This window comes from Equus caballus, chromosome 2 (genome assembly GCF_041296265.1).
Source record: "Equus caballus isolate H_3958 breed thoroughbred chromosome 2, TB-T2T, whole genome shotgun sequence".
NCBI classification, from domain to species: domain Eukaryota; kingdom Metazoa; phylum Chordata; class Mammalia; order Perissodactyla; family Equidae; genus Equus; species Equus caballus.
Genome location: NC_091685.1, coordinates 33,024,017 through 33,041,550, shown reverse-complemented (window position 1 = coordinate 33,041,550; position 17,534 = coordinate 33,024,017). Strand labels below are relative to the sequence as shown.

At 45.6% G+C, this 17,534-nt stretch overlaps 1 protein-coding gene across 1 annotated transcript in view; it reads left to right on the top strand.

The window, feature by feature from the left end:
- Nucleotides 1–361: 361 nt before the first annotated feature.
- ALPL (alkaline phosphatase, biomineralization associated) overlaps nucleotides 362–17,534 on the top strand; it is an 84,587-nt gene continuing 67,414 nt past the window's right edge. Inside the window, exon 1 of the mRNA XM_070260789.1 lies at nucleotides 362–602. Within this exon, the coding sequence (XP_070116890.1) occupies nucleotides 524–602 (79 nt within the window). The 5' untranslated portion in view covers nucleotides 362–523. The remainder of the gene's footprint in view (nucleotides 603–17,534) is intronic.

Here is a 17,534-nt window from a genome sequence, read left to right as displayed (position 1 = left end):
AATTCAATGTCCAATTCGTTACCCCAGTGACTTTGGGGAATCACGTGACCTCGGTGGGGATGGGGGGGGGGGGAGCCCTGCATCCAGGGCCTGTGGGCCAAGGGTAGATCCCAGAGCTCCACTGACTTGTGGGGTGGCAAGTCCCTTTACATTTCCAGCCTCTGTTGTCTCCCCTTTAAGACAGGGAGAATAATACCTTCACCTCTGCTCCTTTGACCCCTTCCATGAATCTGTCTTGAGAACCTACCACGTGTCAGGGGCTGAGTCACAGGGAACAAACCATGTCTGTCGCTGCTCTCCGGGAGCAGACGTTCCAGTGAGCGGAGCCAACAGCAGCCAATATCACGCGCCTAAACGTTTCATTACAAACAGAGCCTGAGGGTTATGAAGAGGCACAAGGAGCCACGAGAGAGGCTGGAGGCAGGGTCTCCCCTCAATTAGGTCAGAGAAACCCCCTCTGGAGAAGGGCATTCAAGTTGAGAGCCAAGGAAAAGGGAAGCTTGGTGAGAAGAATGTTCCAGAGATGTGTGAAGGCATTCGGGAGGGAGGCCATTTTGCTCCTGGAGCCAAAAGGAGGCCAGGCTGTCACAGCCCAGAGAGAGGTAAGGTGGGAGAGTTGGGTGGGGCCAGATCACATGGGGCCTGGTGGGGCCATCTCTAAGATTTGAGTTTCATCCTAAGTATGACAGGAAGTTATCAGAGCATCCTGAGTCAGGCTGAGTCTTGCTCTAACAGGTTTTGAAGGACCACTCTGATTGCTACAGGGAGAATGGCGTGTTCGGGGGTGAGATGCAGAAGTCCAGGCGAGTAATGAAGGCACTCAGGCTGAGCTAATGGTGGTGGGGATGGAGAGAAGTGGACCGAGCCAGAACCTGTAGACAGAATCCACAGGACTTGGGAGGGTGGCTGCGGGGCTGAGGGAGAGTGCGCTGAGAGCTCCCTGTTTCGGTTCAAGCAGCTGAGTGAAGGGTGGTGCCATTTACTCAGCTGCACAAGGTGAGAGAGAATATGAGAGTTTGGCTCTGTTAATTTTCATGTGTGTGTCAATTTCGAAAAAAAAAAAAAAATCTGTTCAAAAACCGAGGGAGAATATCAAATAGGCCGCTGGGGAGCAGGGTCTGAACTCAGAAAATAAGATCTGGGCTGAAAGCCCATTTGACATTTCAAAATAATCCTATTAGCTTTTCTTTTTTTAATTGCAAAAGTAATACATGCCAGTCATCACAAAAGCAAACAATTCAGAAGGGCATAAAGTAAAGAAAATGAAAATCATGCTTCTCCCACTCACAGCCTCACCCCACCCAGATCGAGTCCATATTGGCTTAACTCAGGAGAGGAGATCCAGTGGAGGGAAAGGGGATTAAAAAGCCTAGACAAGTTGGCGTTATGGCCCAGGCAGCCTTCCTGCTGCGCAAGGCCACCCTGAGAATCAGCTTTCTGAAAAAATTTAGGACCCTTGCTAGGTCAGGCATAAGGATTCTCTTCTCTGCACAGTTAGACATAACAACATGTTGGATGCTTCCTTTGTGGCCAAAAATAGAGGATTAATTCAATCATTGCTTCCTACCGCTGGCCTGCCCATCAGAATCTCCAGGGGAAACTTAAGCAGTAGCAATACCTGGGACCCACCCCAGTCTTCCCCACTCAGAACCTCCTGGGCGTGGAGCTTGAAATCTATCTATCTATCTTTTTTTTTTTTTTGAGGAAGATTAGCCCTGAGCTAACATCTGCTACCAACCCTTCTCTCTCTCTCTCTTTTTTTTTTTGCTGAGGAAGACTGGCCCTGAGCTCATATCCATGCCCATCTTCCTCTACTTTATATGCGGGATGCCTACCAGCATGGCTTGCCAAGCAGTGCCATGTCCGCACCCAGGATCTGAACCGGCGAACCCTGGGCTGCCAAAGTGGAAAGTGTACACTTAACCACTGCATCACCGGGCTGGCACCCGACATTTATATTTTGAAAAGCTTCCCAGGTATACGAATGCAGCAGGTCCATTGAGAAAGCATCTATCCTCTTTGCGTGTAATGGGATGAGATGCAGGAAAAACAATATCACAGAAATACAGCTCCCGATGCCCGTCTGTACCTATTGTCCCTGTTTTATTGCTCAGGGTCAAAAGTAGTTTGAAAATAGTGTGTGCAGTAGGGTTACATTTTCCTCCCTTCATTTGTTTGTGTTTTCTGGTCTTTCCACAATAAGCACGAATTGCTTTTGTGATAAGGAAGGAAAGGAAGGAATGGAAGCAATGCCGTTCTGATGACTCAGATCTTTCTTCTTGGGGTGATTTGCTGTGCGGCCAGATGAAAGATGGGATTTCACTCACTCTATCCTTTGAAGATGATACTGACCCCGCCTATGTGCCCTGCCGCTGGGGAGCTGGCACAGATGTGGTTTTGCCCTGGTGGGCACAGAATCAAGTGGGGAGGCAGATGTTAATCAGTCCTCGTGTGGGCGAGCAGGGGAATTAACAGCTGAACTGTTTCCTGCAGGAAAGAAACACCGCTCTTTGAGAGAGTTTATCCCAGAACTTGACTCGACAGTGGGGTCGTGTAGGGTCTCCCTGAGAAGGTGAGCTCTGAGGTGAGATCTAAAGGATGAATAGGAGTTAACTGGGTGAAGGGAACAGAGGTGGGAAGAAGAGGGAACAGCATATCCAAAGTCTCTGGGGCGGGAGGGAGCCTGATGGATTAGAAGAACTGAAAAACAGGGCCACCGTGGCTGGAGTGCAGAGTTGGGGGCTGGGCAGGGGCCAGAGTGTGTGGGCCATGCAGGCTGTGTTAGGTTTTGGGTCTTCATTCAAAGAGCATAGGGAAGCCACCAGCGTTTCAAACAAGGAGACGTTATCATCAGATCTGCATTTGACGTGGACCATTCTGGCTGTTGTGTGGTGAAAAGACTGGAGGTGGCCCCTGAGACAATGCTGGGAGACCAGACAGGATGCTTTTATGAACACCTAGGCCAGAGATGATGGTGCCTGAAGCAGGGTGATAAAGAGATGCTGCGGAGAGAAGATAAAGTGGGCAGTACCAGGTGATGGACTGGATGTTGAGGAGAGGGGGGTTTCCAGGATGACTCCCAGGTTTGTGGCTCATGCAACGGGCTGCAACTGAGGTGGAGCAGGTTGTCAGAGAGTCAGGTGGGGAGACACCGGCTCCACTTGGATAGGTTGAGTTCGAGGTGTGTTTGAGACACCCAAGTGGAGATGTGGTACACGTGGTTAGATGTACCCACCTGGGGTTTGGAGGAGGGGCTAGGCTAGACCAGGGGTCCTCAACCTTGGCATTGTTGACATTTGAGGCTGGATCATTCTACGTCATGGGGCCGTCCTGTGCATTGTAGGATGTGTGGCAGCATCTCTGGCCTCTTCCCACTAGATGTCAGCAGCATCCCTCCCTAGCTGTGACAACCACAAATGTCTTCAGATATTGCTGAATGTCCCTTGAGGGCCAAACTGCCACCAGTTGAGATCCCCTGGGCTGGGGGCATACATTTGGGAGTTGTCATTGTCTACGCGGGTGTGGATGAGATTACCCCAGAGACAGCACAGGATGAAAGATGAGGCTCAAGAGCACCAACACACCGCCGTCCTGAGCCTGAAGAGCATCCACTGAGTCTGGTAACATAAAGTGAGCGGTGACCTTAGGCTGCTTGGTGGACAAAAGCCAAAGTGGCCTGGGCTGAAGAATGAGGAGGAAGTGAGGAAATGAGCACAGTGTGTCGACAGCTTTTCCAGAACTTTTGCTGTGAGGAGGGTAGGAGGCAGCTAGAGTGGAGGGGGTAGGGGAGGTTTTCTGTTTGCTTATATTTTTAAGACAAGAAAGGCTTAATGATTTTCAACGTCTCTGGAAAAGGTCTGGTTGGCGGGGGGTGGGGAGTGGATTGTGCTGGAGAGAGAGGGATAATTAGGTGAAGACAGGAAGGAATGGGCACCCTGCCTGTGGTGGGCAGTGGAGGGGAGTCAAGGAAGGCTGCAGGTGCAGGGGGTTGGCACATTTGGGGGCAGTTTCAGGGTCCCCAGCTGAGTGGGGAGGCCATGCAGGCCTAGTCTGCAGAAGGGATGTTGGAGGTCTGGGGCAAATGCAGAACGTTCGATACCAGGTTGTGGAAAATGGGAGAGAAGCTTTAGGGAGACTGCATTCCTAAGGGAGAGCTGGGCTCATGAGCTGCTCTTATGCTTACTACTAATTGTATCAGGTTCAAAGCCAGCTATCCCTTCGTTAAGTGGCCTACTGTCTCAGTGTCTTCGTTTCCAATCTGTAAAATGGGCAAAGTAACAGGACCTACCTCCTAAACTTGCTGCCAGGTTCAATTAGATAAAGTGTGTGAACTGCTTACAGCTATGTTAAGAGCACAGCAAGCATTGCTCAGCCGGCGTCCCTGGGCCTGGAAAGCCGTTTGGGTTTTATAACACTCTGACCAGCAGGTGGCAGCATGTCCACGCAGGGAAGGACTTGGTGCGAGCCTTCAGGTTGTGGTACCCAAGCCGTCAATGAGGCTGGCTAGAGGGGGCCCGGGGCCAGCAGGGAGCCCCAGCTGGGTGGGGAATAGGGTTAAGAATTGGGCAGGGTGCCCCAGCTCAGATGAGTGGGCAGTGGGCAGATGAAGGCTCGTGGAGTGTCCCCAGGAACAGTCAACACAGCTTTGCTGGCAGAGGGGACCAGCAGCGTGGATGACTCAAGAGGGAACTGGCTATTTCCCTGGGCCCAAAGCAGAGCTGTGCCGAATGACCAGGAACGAGACAAAGAACCTGGTGCAGCTTAAGAGTGAGCCCTGCTAAGGTAAGTCTGGGGAAGGAGAGGCAGCTGTGCTGGGGCTGAGGGGGCAGAGTTCAGGCTGTGACTGGGGCTGGGAGTTGGGCAGTGAAACGGGCTGGCAGGGCTTTGCAGGCTAAGAGAGAGCTGAGTTGGCAGCCGGGAGCTGGGGCAGAGCTGGGGGTGGGGTGGGGTGGGGGAGTGGCCCAAGACAGGAGGGACGGGGGAACCAATCAGGCCTCCGGAGAGTCGGGGCCCCAGACTCAGCCTTCTGGGACAGTCCCAGACCCAGAATCCGGAGCCAGGCTGAGCTGTCCTCGCCTGGCGCAAGCACTCCTCTGCCCACAGGGGGCCTCTGAAGAGCCAGGGAGGTCCCAGGGTGGGACCCGCGCCCCACCAGGCTGCCAATAGGTGGTGAGGCAGCCTCTTCCTCCTCCTCCTTCCCCCGGGTCCCTTCACTCCCCTGCCTGTTGTCTCAGCGGATGTATCACCCGGAACCTATGCTCTCGGATGTGAGATCCTCGCCAGGCTGCCCGCATGCCAGGACTGGGGCTGCAAACAAGGCCACGGCTGCCTGTGAGGTGATGCTCTTGCCAGATATTTCCCCTCTTCACTGGTTCTATTTGTGATCTGAAGCTCGGTCTGAAACCCCAGGAGGGTATCTGAGAATGACAAAGGCCTCAGTTGTTGGGGATGGAACAGTCCTCAGGGTTGCCTGATCCCACGCCCCCATTTTATGGAGGAGGATACCGATGCACAAGGTCATAGAGTCAACATCTTATGGCAAAGAACCCGAGACCCCAGTGTTCTTGTCCCTAACGGACAGTGTTAAGTGCAGATAACAGGCAGTGCCTGGAGCACAAGGGGCCCAGGTGGGGGGATGTCTCTGAGAGGGATCTTTCCCATGACAAAAAATGTCACACTCTGTGATCTTTGTCAAATCCATCACTCTCTCTGAGTATCAAATCTCAACTCCAAAGCAGAGGGATCAGAAAAAAAGGTGGGGGAGGGAATTAACACATTTTATGAGGTAGTATAATCTCACCTTCAAAATTATAAAAATAGGGCCTGGCCCTGTGGTTGAGTGGTTAAAGTTCTGCATGCTCCACTTTGGTGGCCCGGGTTCGTAGGTTTGGATCCCGGGCGTGGATCTACTCCACTCACCAGCTATGCTGTGGTGGTGTCCCACATACAAAGAAATAGAGGAGGATTGGCAAAGATGTTAGCTCAGGGCTAATCTTCTTCAGCAAAAAAGAAGAAGAAGAAGGAAGACTAGAAAAGAAAATTACAGGTTCATTTCACCCATGAACACGAACATGAAAATCCTAAATAAAACATTGGCTAACTGAATTCTGTGTTTGTCTTTTAAATCATGGCCAAATGAGGTTTATGGCAGATAAGAAAGGAAAATTAACCATGAGAAAATTCATCCATTAAGTTTTCCATGTTAATTAATAGGCTGAAGGAGAAAAATTACAATTATTTCATTGTAGGTACACATACACACAAAAGGCTTTTGATAAATTCAGCAATAATGTATGATTTAAAAGAGTTCTTAAAAGAAACAGGAAAGAACTTACAAAATTTGATAAAACATGTGCCCCAAATTTGGAGCGAATATATTCTTAATGGACAAACTTTAGGTGCCTCTAAGGTCAGAAACAGCTGAAAGATGCCTGATAACACAGCTGCTATTTAACTTAGCCTGAGGTTCTAGCTGACATCACAAAGAACAGCCAAAGAAATGTAAGCATTGGAAGATAAGAGGTAAAACGGTGGCTACCTGCAGACTTAGAGTTATCTACATAGAAAACCAGTGCAACAACTACCAGATAAAGGACCTACCTATAAAAATGCATAGCATTTTCCCACATCGACAATAATCAACTGGAAAATATAAAGGAAAATGAAATACTGAAATTGCTTCTTTTTTCTTCTTTTCCCTTCCCTTTCCAAAAAGTTCAGTCCTAAAGCCATTAGGTGGGGCACAGCAAGGTGACATCTGGGCAGAAGGGCAGCCTGTGTGGGGTGTTGGGGTCCAAGTGGGATGAGGAGGGCATCCAGCATGGGGGAAGCTTGACATGAGATGCTGGAGCCTGAGCAGGGCGAAGAGAGTGACACGCGTTCTCTAGCTCTGTGCACCGAGAGGGCCTGGGGCGGTGATGCTCCAGCAGCAATGAGCGCACCTAGTACTCAGACGGTGGCTTCTAAATACCATTCTCCACCAAAAGGACCCAGGTCTCCTTGGATGAATGGCTGATTCCAGGATTGGGGCAGAGAACGTAAAAAATGAGCCTAGATCATGTCATTATAAGACAAAGCAAGGAAGTGCTCAAAGAATGATGAGGACAAGTCAAAAGGACATTTCCAGCTTGAAAGGTCTCCCACTAGACAAAAATGGGACAATCTGAGAGCAAAATAAATAAGGATATAACAGACTGAATAAAATAGAAAACTATGAGTCCATATTGCTGTAAATAAATGCAGGAATAAATTGAAAGTTTGATGAAAATAGAATATTTACATAGTTTTAAAGAACTTCTCCACAAAACACATTTTTTTTTTGAGGAAGATTGGCCCTGAGCTAACATCATGCCCACCTTTCTCTGTTTTATATGTGGGGTGCCTGCCACAGCATGGCTTGATAAGCTGTGTGTAGGTCTGCACCCGGGATCTGAACCGGCCAACCCTGGACTGCTGGAGCAGAGTGTGCAGACTTAACCACTGTGCCACCGGGCTGGCCCCAAAACACCGTTAATTACAAAGGGAAAAAGAGTAACTTTACAATGGCAAAACCTGGCAGATACCACCTTAATCAAGTGATCAAAGTAAACCCACTAGCAATGGGGAAAATGGAAACTGTGTGTCATCTGAGGATGTCGTGAGAAGAAAGCAGCATCGCTTCTGTGATCTTGCTGCCAAAGATGCATAACCCGGATCTAACTATGAGGAAATATCAGACAAACCCAAATTGAGGGACATTCTGTAAAATAACTTGCCTATGAGCTTCAAAAGTGTCAAGGTCATGTAAGTCAAAGACCGAGGAACTCTTCCAAACCAAAGGAGATGAAAGAGACATGAAAATCATATGCAAGATGTGGTCTGAACACGTGATTCCTTTTGCCATAAGAATCTTTTAGGACAACTGATGAAACTTGAATGAGGTCTGAGGATGAAATAGAAGTAACGTATCAATGTTAACTTCCCAACTTTGATGGTTACATTGTGGCTACGCATGAGACTGTTCCTGTTTATAAATAACCAACGAAGTATGTGGGAGTGATGGCACATTGAGTCAGCAACCTCAGCTCAAATGGTTCAGGGAAAAAATTCTTTGTATTCTTCTTGCAATTCTTCTCTATGTTTGAGATTGTTTCAAAAATTTTTAAATTTACATTAAAGTATCTAGAAATTAATTTAAAGAATGCGAAAGATCCCTAGGGTGAAAATTTAAAAATTCTGTTAGAGGACTTGAAGGAAGACATAAGTAGGTTTCTATCCCGTACTCAGGGCCAGGGCAACTTAATATCATAAAGTTGCTGGTTCTTGTCAAATTGTCTACAAATTCAGCATAATCCCAAGCACAATTCTAGATGGCGTTTGTTTTGGAGAAACTCAACAAGCTTGTTCTAAATTATATATGGAAGAACGAAGTCCACAAAGAGGTAAGTGAATTTTGTAAAAGAAGAACCAAATAGGAGGAGTTTCTTATCAGATATGTAGACATAGCTAGATAGATAAGTAGATATAGGTATAAATATAGAGAGATGGATGAGAGAGACAGACAGACAGACAGACAGATTTGATATGTAACAAGCATGGCACCGTAAATCAAAGAAGGAAGGAGCAGACTTTTTAGCAGATGGTTTGGGGAAAACTGGCTCCTTAACCTTGACCACCACGAACATGGATTCCAGATGTACAAAAGGCCTAATTGTAAAGATAAAAGTGTAGGATATCGGGGCCAGCTCAGTGGCACAGTGGTTAAGTTCATGCACTCTGCTTCAGTGGCCTGAGGTTCACTGGTTCGGATCCCAGGCGCAGACCTACACACCGCTTATCAAGCCATGCTGTGGCAGGCGTCCCACGTATAAAATAGAAGAAGATGGGCACAGATATTAGCTCAGGGCCAGTCTTCCTCAGCAAAAAGAGGAGGATTGGCAGATGTTAGCTCAGGGCTAATCTTCCTCAAAAAAAGAAAAAGAAAAAAAGCGTAGAATATCTTTGCAATCTAGAGATACAGAAAGTGTCTCAAACTAGACTCCAAAAGCACAAGCTGAGGCGAGAAATGGTGGATTTGATTATATCAAAGATTTCTGTTCGGCAAAGGAAACTAAAAATTAACAGATGGAAAACTGACTTATAAAAGATGTTTGCAGTGTCTAAAGCTGACAAGGGATTAATATATAGAATATACATGGAAATCCTGCAAGTCAACAAGAAAAGGAACCAAAACATGAGAAAAAATAAGCAAAGGATATGAATTAGCAACTCACAAAAGGGACATCCAAATGACTGACAAGATATGAAGAGCTGCTTAGATGCATATGTAATCAGCGACATGCAAAGTAAAACAACAGTGAGACGCCATTTCATGTCCATCAGGCTGGCAAAAACAAGGAAGTTGGATAATGCTGAGCATTAGTGAGGATTTCAAGAAACACCCATCTTTATGAATCGCTGACGGGAATGTAGAGTGGTCCAGCCGTGCTGGAGAACAATCTGGCAGTATGTAAGTTGGGGAAAGCAAGCATGTACACTCTGACCCAGGGAGATACTGAGTTAGTATCTGTGTAGATTAAATAATGGTCCCAATTTTTCACTCTATATCCTTCTCACAGCCTCAGGATGGGCAGAGGGAATTTCCCCGCCCTAGACTTTGACCTTGGCCATGTGACTTGCTTTGACCAATAGTGTGTTAGCATGTGAGATACATGTAGGTGCCTGAAATGTGCTTGAGCAGTTCAATCTGTCCTCTTGCACTTCTGCCATCACTGTGAGAACACTCGAGTTTGAGAACACTGCCCCTCCTGCCTGCCCTGGAGAGTCCGTCTGAGAATTCAGTGAGCACAGGAAGAAAAGGAGAAAAAACACAAGAGCCATTCCTACAGCACCATTTGAACACCTAGAGGCAACTGTGCCTAAAGCTAGAATTCCCCCTAGACTTTTCAGTTATGCACACAAATCGTCTCTTCTTTGTTTAAGCCAGTTTGATTTGACTTACAACAGAGTCCAGACTAATTCATCTCCTTTATAGTATTTTAACTCCAACCTAACTGAATTACCCATCACTTTCAGTGTCTCTCTGCCCTTGCTCAAATTCAATTTAACTAATACTTTTATGAGCATATACCATATAAAAGGTAGAGGGTGCCAAGAATTATCCAGCACACATTGTCATTCCCCCAATACCTTGCCTGTGCTAGGTATGACTTACTCAATTTTATTAATCCTTTGAAAGAACCAACTTTCAGCATTGTCGATTTGCATTTCTGCTCTTATCTTTGCTATTTTCTTTTTCTTTCTTTCCTTGGTTTTCATTTGCTGTTCTTTTTTAGCTTCTTGAGATGGATGCTTTAATCATTAATTTTCAAGCCTTTCTCTTTTTTTTCTACTATATGCACTTTAAGGTTACACATTTTCCTCCAAGAACTGTGATAGCTGCATGCCACAAGTTTTGATATGCTGTATGTTCATTATCCTTCAGTTCAAAATGTTTTTTGAGGGGCTGGCCTGGTGGTCTAGTGGTTAAGTTTTCACACTCTGCTTCAGCAGCCCAGGGTTTCCAGGTTCAGATCCCGGGCATGGACTGACATACCACTCATCAAGTCACGTTGTGGTGGCATCCAACATACAAAAAAAAAAAAAAAAGAAAATAGAGGAATATTGACACAGATGTTAGCTCAGGGACAATCTTCCTCACCAATAAATAAATAAATAACAAAATGTTTTTTGATTTCCATTTTGATTTCTTCTTTGACTAGTATAATGTCTAATTTCCAGAAGTTAGGGATTTTCTATTTTTCTTTTTGTTATTACTTTATAGTTTAGTTCCATTGTGGTTAGCGAATAGAGTCCAAATAATTTCAATCTTTTGAAATATGTTGAGTCTTTTTATATGGCCCAGTATATGGTCAATTTTGATAAAATGTTGCATGTTCGCTTGAAAACACATGAATTTTGAGTTCTTAGGTCAAATTTGTTTAAAAGACATCATTAATCCATCATAGCCCTTTTTACATTACATACCAAAGACAACCTCAGACTCCTTCTCAACACAGGGCTCCAAGCAGCCACTATCAATCCATAGGAGTAGGTGCTCAGTATGGATCCTATTTCCTGTATAGCATAGGAGTTACGGGCCAGGTGTCAGATTGCCTGCACTCAGATCTCAGCTCTGCCAACTTCTAGCTGTATGATCTTGGGCAAGTTGACCTAAGCCCTTTGATCCTCCAGTTCCATGTCTGAAAATGGCTGCCAATAATAGCTCCCCTGCTGCCTACAGTTGTGAGGTTTGAGTGAGAAGAAAGTGCTTAGTTCAGTGGCTGGCATCTCGTAAGCACTCTCTAGCCAGACACATAGGCCCCTTTCCTGGTCTGAACCCCGCTACCCTTCATCACCCCTTCCAACCTAAGTCTGATGGTTCTTCGAGGCCTGGGTGGAAGCAACTCCTCCTCTGGGAAACGGTTGCTAAGAGCCTCTGCCTGTTCTTATTTGTTTTGGCTGCCTGGCATCTGATCCCTCTTTTCTATTCCAGAGGAACCCCTTCCTTAGGAGTCACGGCAGAACTGCCCCCTACATTAAAAGCAAGTCTCCAGATGTTTGTCTTCCCAGCTTCCTTTGCAGCCTGGGCATGGTCACGTGACCTTAGTTCTGCCAATCAGACACTCCCACTCCAGATTTCAAATTCGAAGGAGGGACAGAGAGACAGTGCCCTGCAGGGGCAGGAGCAGCTGGGCTGGAAGTCGTTTCCCTCATCTGGTGCCAGCGTGGGTCGGGACTGGCCCTGCAGCCTGGGGCTTTGGGCGTCGGCCGTTACTCGCCTGACCAGTTCTGTGCGTGATTGTGGCAGCTGTTCGGCCCTGAAGCTTATGAGCCTGGTTCTCTTTCCTACCAAGACCCTGGAATGAACCCAATACCTTTCCAACAGTTTCCCTTGCTGCTTAAATCAGCCGGAGTCGGTTTCTGTTGTAACAAAGATCCCCTCCAGTAGGTCCTCCTGGGTCCTCCTTCTCTCTTGCCTCTAAGACTTCTGCAGCACCAAAGGCCTCCCACTCCTTGCGCGCAGCAAGCCCTGGCTTTGAGCACAATCCTACGTTTTATGTGTTTATTGGATCTCTGATACCACAAGCTGTAAGCACTCTACCCGGAACTCTAGGGGCCAGAGGCAATTCAGAGTTCAGAACTTTTCAGATTTTAGAAAGGAGATTTGGTGCCTATTCTGGGGCCGCACCTAGTAATCAACTACATTAGTATGTTCATAATCAGTGGGCGAGCCCATTGAGAGTATGGTAGCTTGGCATCCGTTCAGATCAGGTTTTGGCATTAAATGAGTCTTGGTGGCAAACTTACAAAGACTCTTCGAGTTTTCAGAGCTTTATGAATTGCAGATTGCAGATAGGGGATTGTAGATCTGTAGTGGAAGCTAATGGCCAATATCAGCTAGCATTTATTGAGCAATTACTGTGTGCCAGGAACCATGTTACGTCTTATTCCTCACCTCCATGCTGTGAGGTAGGTATGATTTTGATGCCCATTTTACAGCTGAGGAAAGTGAGCCTTAAACTTGAGCATAAGAGCAGAAACTGTCCAACTCTGGGAAGAAAAGTTATTTTTAATGGATGAGAAAATGGAGGCTCAGAGAGGTAAAGCGACTTGCTCTGGGTCACAAAGCAAGAAAGCAGGAGGAGAAGATTCTGAGCCATCTTACAGTCTCCCTTTGCAAGGGTAACCCAGCGTCCCTAAGGGTCCAGCCCAGGCTGCTCTCTTCCAACTTGGCCTCTCTCCTGCCATGCATAGCTTCGCCTCACCCCTGCCCTTCTCTGTCCCAAATCCGGGTAACAAAGTGCAGGCAGGTGGAAGGAAATGCCATCCCCAGAGAAACAATTGCTCCAGTAAACAAGCAACAGATAACGTAAATACCTTCTCAGGAACTCGCTGCCAGAGGTAAATGCCTATTGCTAGGCTGACTGGTTACAAACATGCACAGACCTAGGTGAATTCAACTTCCTGACTCCCAGGCTTGGCTCTCTGCCATTGTCCCTCCTTCAAGTGCCTTCAAGTCAGCGGTTCCCAGACATGGAGTTTCACAAAGCTGCCCAGTGTCAAAAGAAAAGACACAGAGACTGACATAGAATTGCCATGTAAGGGCATTAAAAACCACAACTCTGGGACTGGCCTGGTGGCACAGCTGTTAAGTTTGCATGTTCCACTTTGGCAGCCCGGGGTTCACCAGTTCAGATCCCGGGTGTGGACATGGCACTGCTTGGCAAGCCATGCTGTGGTAGGCGTCCCACATAGAAAGTAGAGGAAGATGGGCATGGATGTTAGCTCAGGGCCAGTCTTCCTCAGCGAAAAGAGGAGGATTGGCAGCAGTTAGCTCAGGGCTAATCTTCCTAAAAAAAGAAAAAAGAAAAAAGAAAAAAACCACAACTCCTAGCAACGTAGCTCCATCTTTCCAGAAATTAAGGGCATTTTAATGCCAGGATAGGGGCACACAATTTGATTAAATAGTCAGGACTTTTGTTCTTTTTTTGTTGCTGATAAAATTGAGTCCTCAATTGCTAGCACGGCCATCCTGGTCCCCCAGGGGCTGGCTGCCCTCCGTTTTAGACTGGAAACTCCTTGAGAGAACAAGCCACCTGGTTTAGCCTGCAGTCTCAATCAATCTGTCTCTCCCGCAGCCTAGAACAATCCTAGCTGTGCCTGAAATACATACCTGCTTTGTGCTAGGACCAAAGGTGGATGCCTTTATGTTTTGAGGAAGACTGACCCTGAGCTAACATCCGTGCCCATCTTCCTCTATTTTCTATGTGGGACGCCTACCACAGCATGGCGTGCCAAGCGGTGTCACATCCGTACCCGGGATCCAAACCATCGAACCCCGGGCCAGCAAAGTAGAACGTGTGCACTTAACCGCTGCGTCACCTCGCCGGTCCCAGAGCAGGAATTGAAACTTGAGTATATCTAGCTACAAACTGACTACCCTGTATTTCCTCTCCAAGAAACATGGATGAACAGGAGCACGAAGAGCATCGTGTACTAGGCACATACCTCACTACAGGGAGAGGACGCTGGGAACAATGTGTTAACAAACAGAACAGACGGTTGGGACAATGATCTGGAAGTTTCCAAAGAACTTGGATTCATGTGGTTCTTGGGCCCTTTGGAAATTCTTTGCCATGTTATTACTATCTCTCCGTTGAAAGAATAAAACAAGAAACATCTGTGTATACTTCACCAAGCTTTACCATTTGCTGATTTCTACCACATTGGCTTTCTCTCTTTATATATCAGCACTGGCCAGTAGAAATTTCTGTGATGATGGAAATGTTTTATACCTGCATTGTCTGATACAGTAACCACTAGCCACATGTGGTTACTGAGCACTTAAAATATGGTTAGTGTAACTGAGGAATTGAATTTTTAATTTTATTATTAATGAATTTAAATTTATGCATAAAGAGCTACATATGGCTAGTGGCTACTGTGTTGCACAGCACAGCTCTTTGTAAATATATTCTTTTTTTTTTAAAGACTGGCACCTGAGCTAACATCTGTTGCCAATCTTCTTTTTTTTATTCTTCTTCTTCTCCCCAAAGCCCCCCAGTACATAGTTGTATGTTCCAGTTGTGGATCCTTCTGGTTGTGCTATGTGGGACGCCGCCTCAGCATGGCCTGATGAGCGGTGCTAGGTTGGTGCCCAGTATCCGAACCGGCGAAACCCTGGGCCGCTAAAGCGGAGCGCGCGAACTTAACCGCTCGGCCACGGGGCCGGCCCCTGTAAATACATTCTTTTATTTTGCTGAACCACTTGCAAATAAGTTCCAGACTTCAAAACACTTCTCCCCTAGATACGTCAGTTTGTATTTCTTCAGAACAAGGATGTTTTCCTAGGTAACCAGATCACCAACGTCACACCCAAGAATATTTTTATAACAAATGTATTGAGATATAATTCACATACCATACAATTCACCCATTTAAAGTACACAATTCAATGTTTTTTAATGTATTCACAGAGTGGTGAAACCCTCACCACAATCAATTTTAGAACGGTTTGTCACCCTGAAAAGAAACCGGTCCCCACTAGCAGTCACTCCCTGTTTCCCCCTCCACTCCCGGCCCCCCAACCACCAGCCTTAGGCAACCACCAACCTTCTTTCTGCCTCCAGAGATTTGCCTGTTCTGGACGCGTCGTGGAAATGGAATCAGGCAACAGACGGCCCCTCTGTGTCTGGCTTCTTTCACTTAGCCTAGTGCTTTTAAAGTCCATCCGTATCGTAGCAGGCATCAGTACTTCATTCCTTTTTTTATTATTATCGAGGTAAAATTCACATAAAATCCATCCTTTTAACCATTTTAAAGTGTACAATTCAGTGGCTTCCAGGAAACTCACAGTGTTGGGCAACCATCACCACCATCTTGTTCCAGAACATTTTCATCACTCCCAAAGACTCCCTGTACCCATTAAGCAGTCACTCCCCATTGCCCCCTCTCCCAGCCCTAGGCTGTCACTCGTCTGATTTCTGTCTCTATGGATTTGCTGAGTTGGATGTTTCATATAAATGGAACCACATGATATGTGGCTTTTCATGTCTGGCTTCTCTCACTTAGCATAATGTTTTCAAGGTTCGCCCACGTTGTGGCATACATCAGGACTTCATTCTTTCATGGCTGAATAATATTCCATTGCATGGATATACCACATTTTGTTTATCCGTTCATCAGTTGATGGACATTTGGGTTGTTTCCACTTTTTGGCTATTGTAAATAATGCTGCTATGAACATTGGTGTGCAAGCTTTTGTTGGAACACTTGTTTTCTCTTTTCTTGGATATATACCTAGGAGTGGAACTGCTGGGTCGTGTTGCAATTCTACGTTCAACTTTTTGAGGACTGCCAAACTATTTTCCACAGCAGCTGCGCCATTTTACGTGTGCACAAGAAACGTGTGTGGGTTCCTATTTCTCCACAGCCCACACTTATTTCCCGTTTTTTTTTTATTATTGCCTTCCTAGTGGGTATGAAGTGTCATCTCATTTTGGTTTTGATTTGCAGTTGCCTAATGACTAATGATGCTGAGCATCACTTCATGTGCTTATTGGCCATTAGTGTATCTTCTTTGGAGAAATGTCTATTCCAGTCCTTTGCCCATTTTTAAATTGGATTGTTTGTCTTTTTCTTGTTGCACTGTAAAAGTTCTTTATGTATTCTGGATACTAGACCTTTCTCAGAATATGAGTTACAAATATTTTGTCCCGTTCCGTGGATTGTCTTTTCACCTTCTTGATGGTGTCCTTTGATGCACAAAAGTTTTTAATGTTGATGAGGTGCAATTTATCTATTTTTTTCTTTTGTTGCTCGTACTTTTGGTGTCATACCTAAGAATTCATTGTCAAATCCAAGGTTGTGAGGATTTACCCCTGTGTTTTTTTCCAGGACCTTTATAGTTTAGCTCTTACATTTAGATTGTTCCTTCATTTTCAGTTAATTTTTGCATATGGTGTGAGGTGAGGGTTCACCTTCATTCTTTTGCATGTGGATACCCAGTTGTTCTAGCACTATTTGTTGAAAAGACTGTTCTTTCCCCATTGAAGTTCTTGGCACTCTTGTAGAAAATCAACTGACCATAGGTTTATGGATTTATTTCTGGGCTCTCAATTTTATTCTATTGATCTCTACGTCTATCCTCGTGCCAGTACCACACTGTCTTGAGTATATATTTTTTTCTTTTGAGGAGGATTAGCCCTGAGCTAACTGCTGCCAATCCTCTTCTTTTTTGCTGAGGAAGACTGGCCCTGAGCTAACATCCGTACCCATCCTCCTCTACTTTATATGTCGGACGCCTACCACAGCATGGCTTTTGCCAAGTGGTGCCATGTCTGCACCTGGGATCTGAACCAGCGAACCCTGGGCCGCCGAAGCAGAACATGCAAACTTAACCGCTGCACCACCGGGCCAGTCCCTGTCTTGAATATTGTAGCTTCATAGTAAGTTTTGAAAACAGGAATTGTGAATTCTCCAATTTTGTTCTTCTTTTTCAAGATCGTTTTGGCTATTCTGGGTTCCTTGAGTTTCCATATGAATTTTAGGATCAGCTTGTCCATTTCTGCAAAAATGTCAGTTGGCATTTTGATAGGGAATGCATTGAATCTTTAGGTCAATCTGGGGAGTATTGCTATCTTTAAAGATTAAATCTTCCAATCTGTGAACATGGGATATTCTTCTATTTATTTAGTGGTTCTTTAATTTCTTTCAACAATGTTTTGTAGTTTTTAGGGTACAAGTCTTACACCCCCTTGGTTAAATTTATTCCTCAGTGTTTTATCCTTTTTGATTATAACGTAAATGGAATTATTCTATTCATTTCATTTTTGGATTGTTTATTGCTTAGTACGTAGAAATATAATTTATTTTTGTATATTGATTTTGTATCCTGCAACTTTGCTGAACTTGTTTATTAGTTTTAATAGTCTTTTAGTGGATTCCTTAGGATTTTCTATATTTAAGATCATGTCATTTGAGAATAGAGATCGTTTTACTTCTTCCTGTCCAAT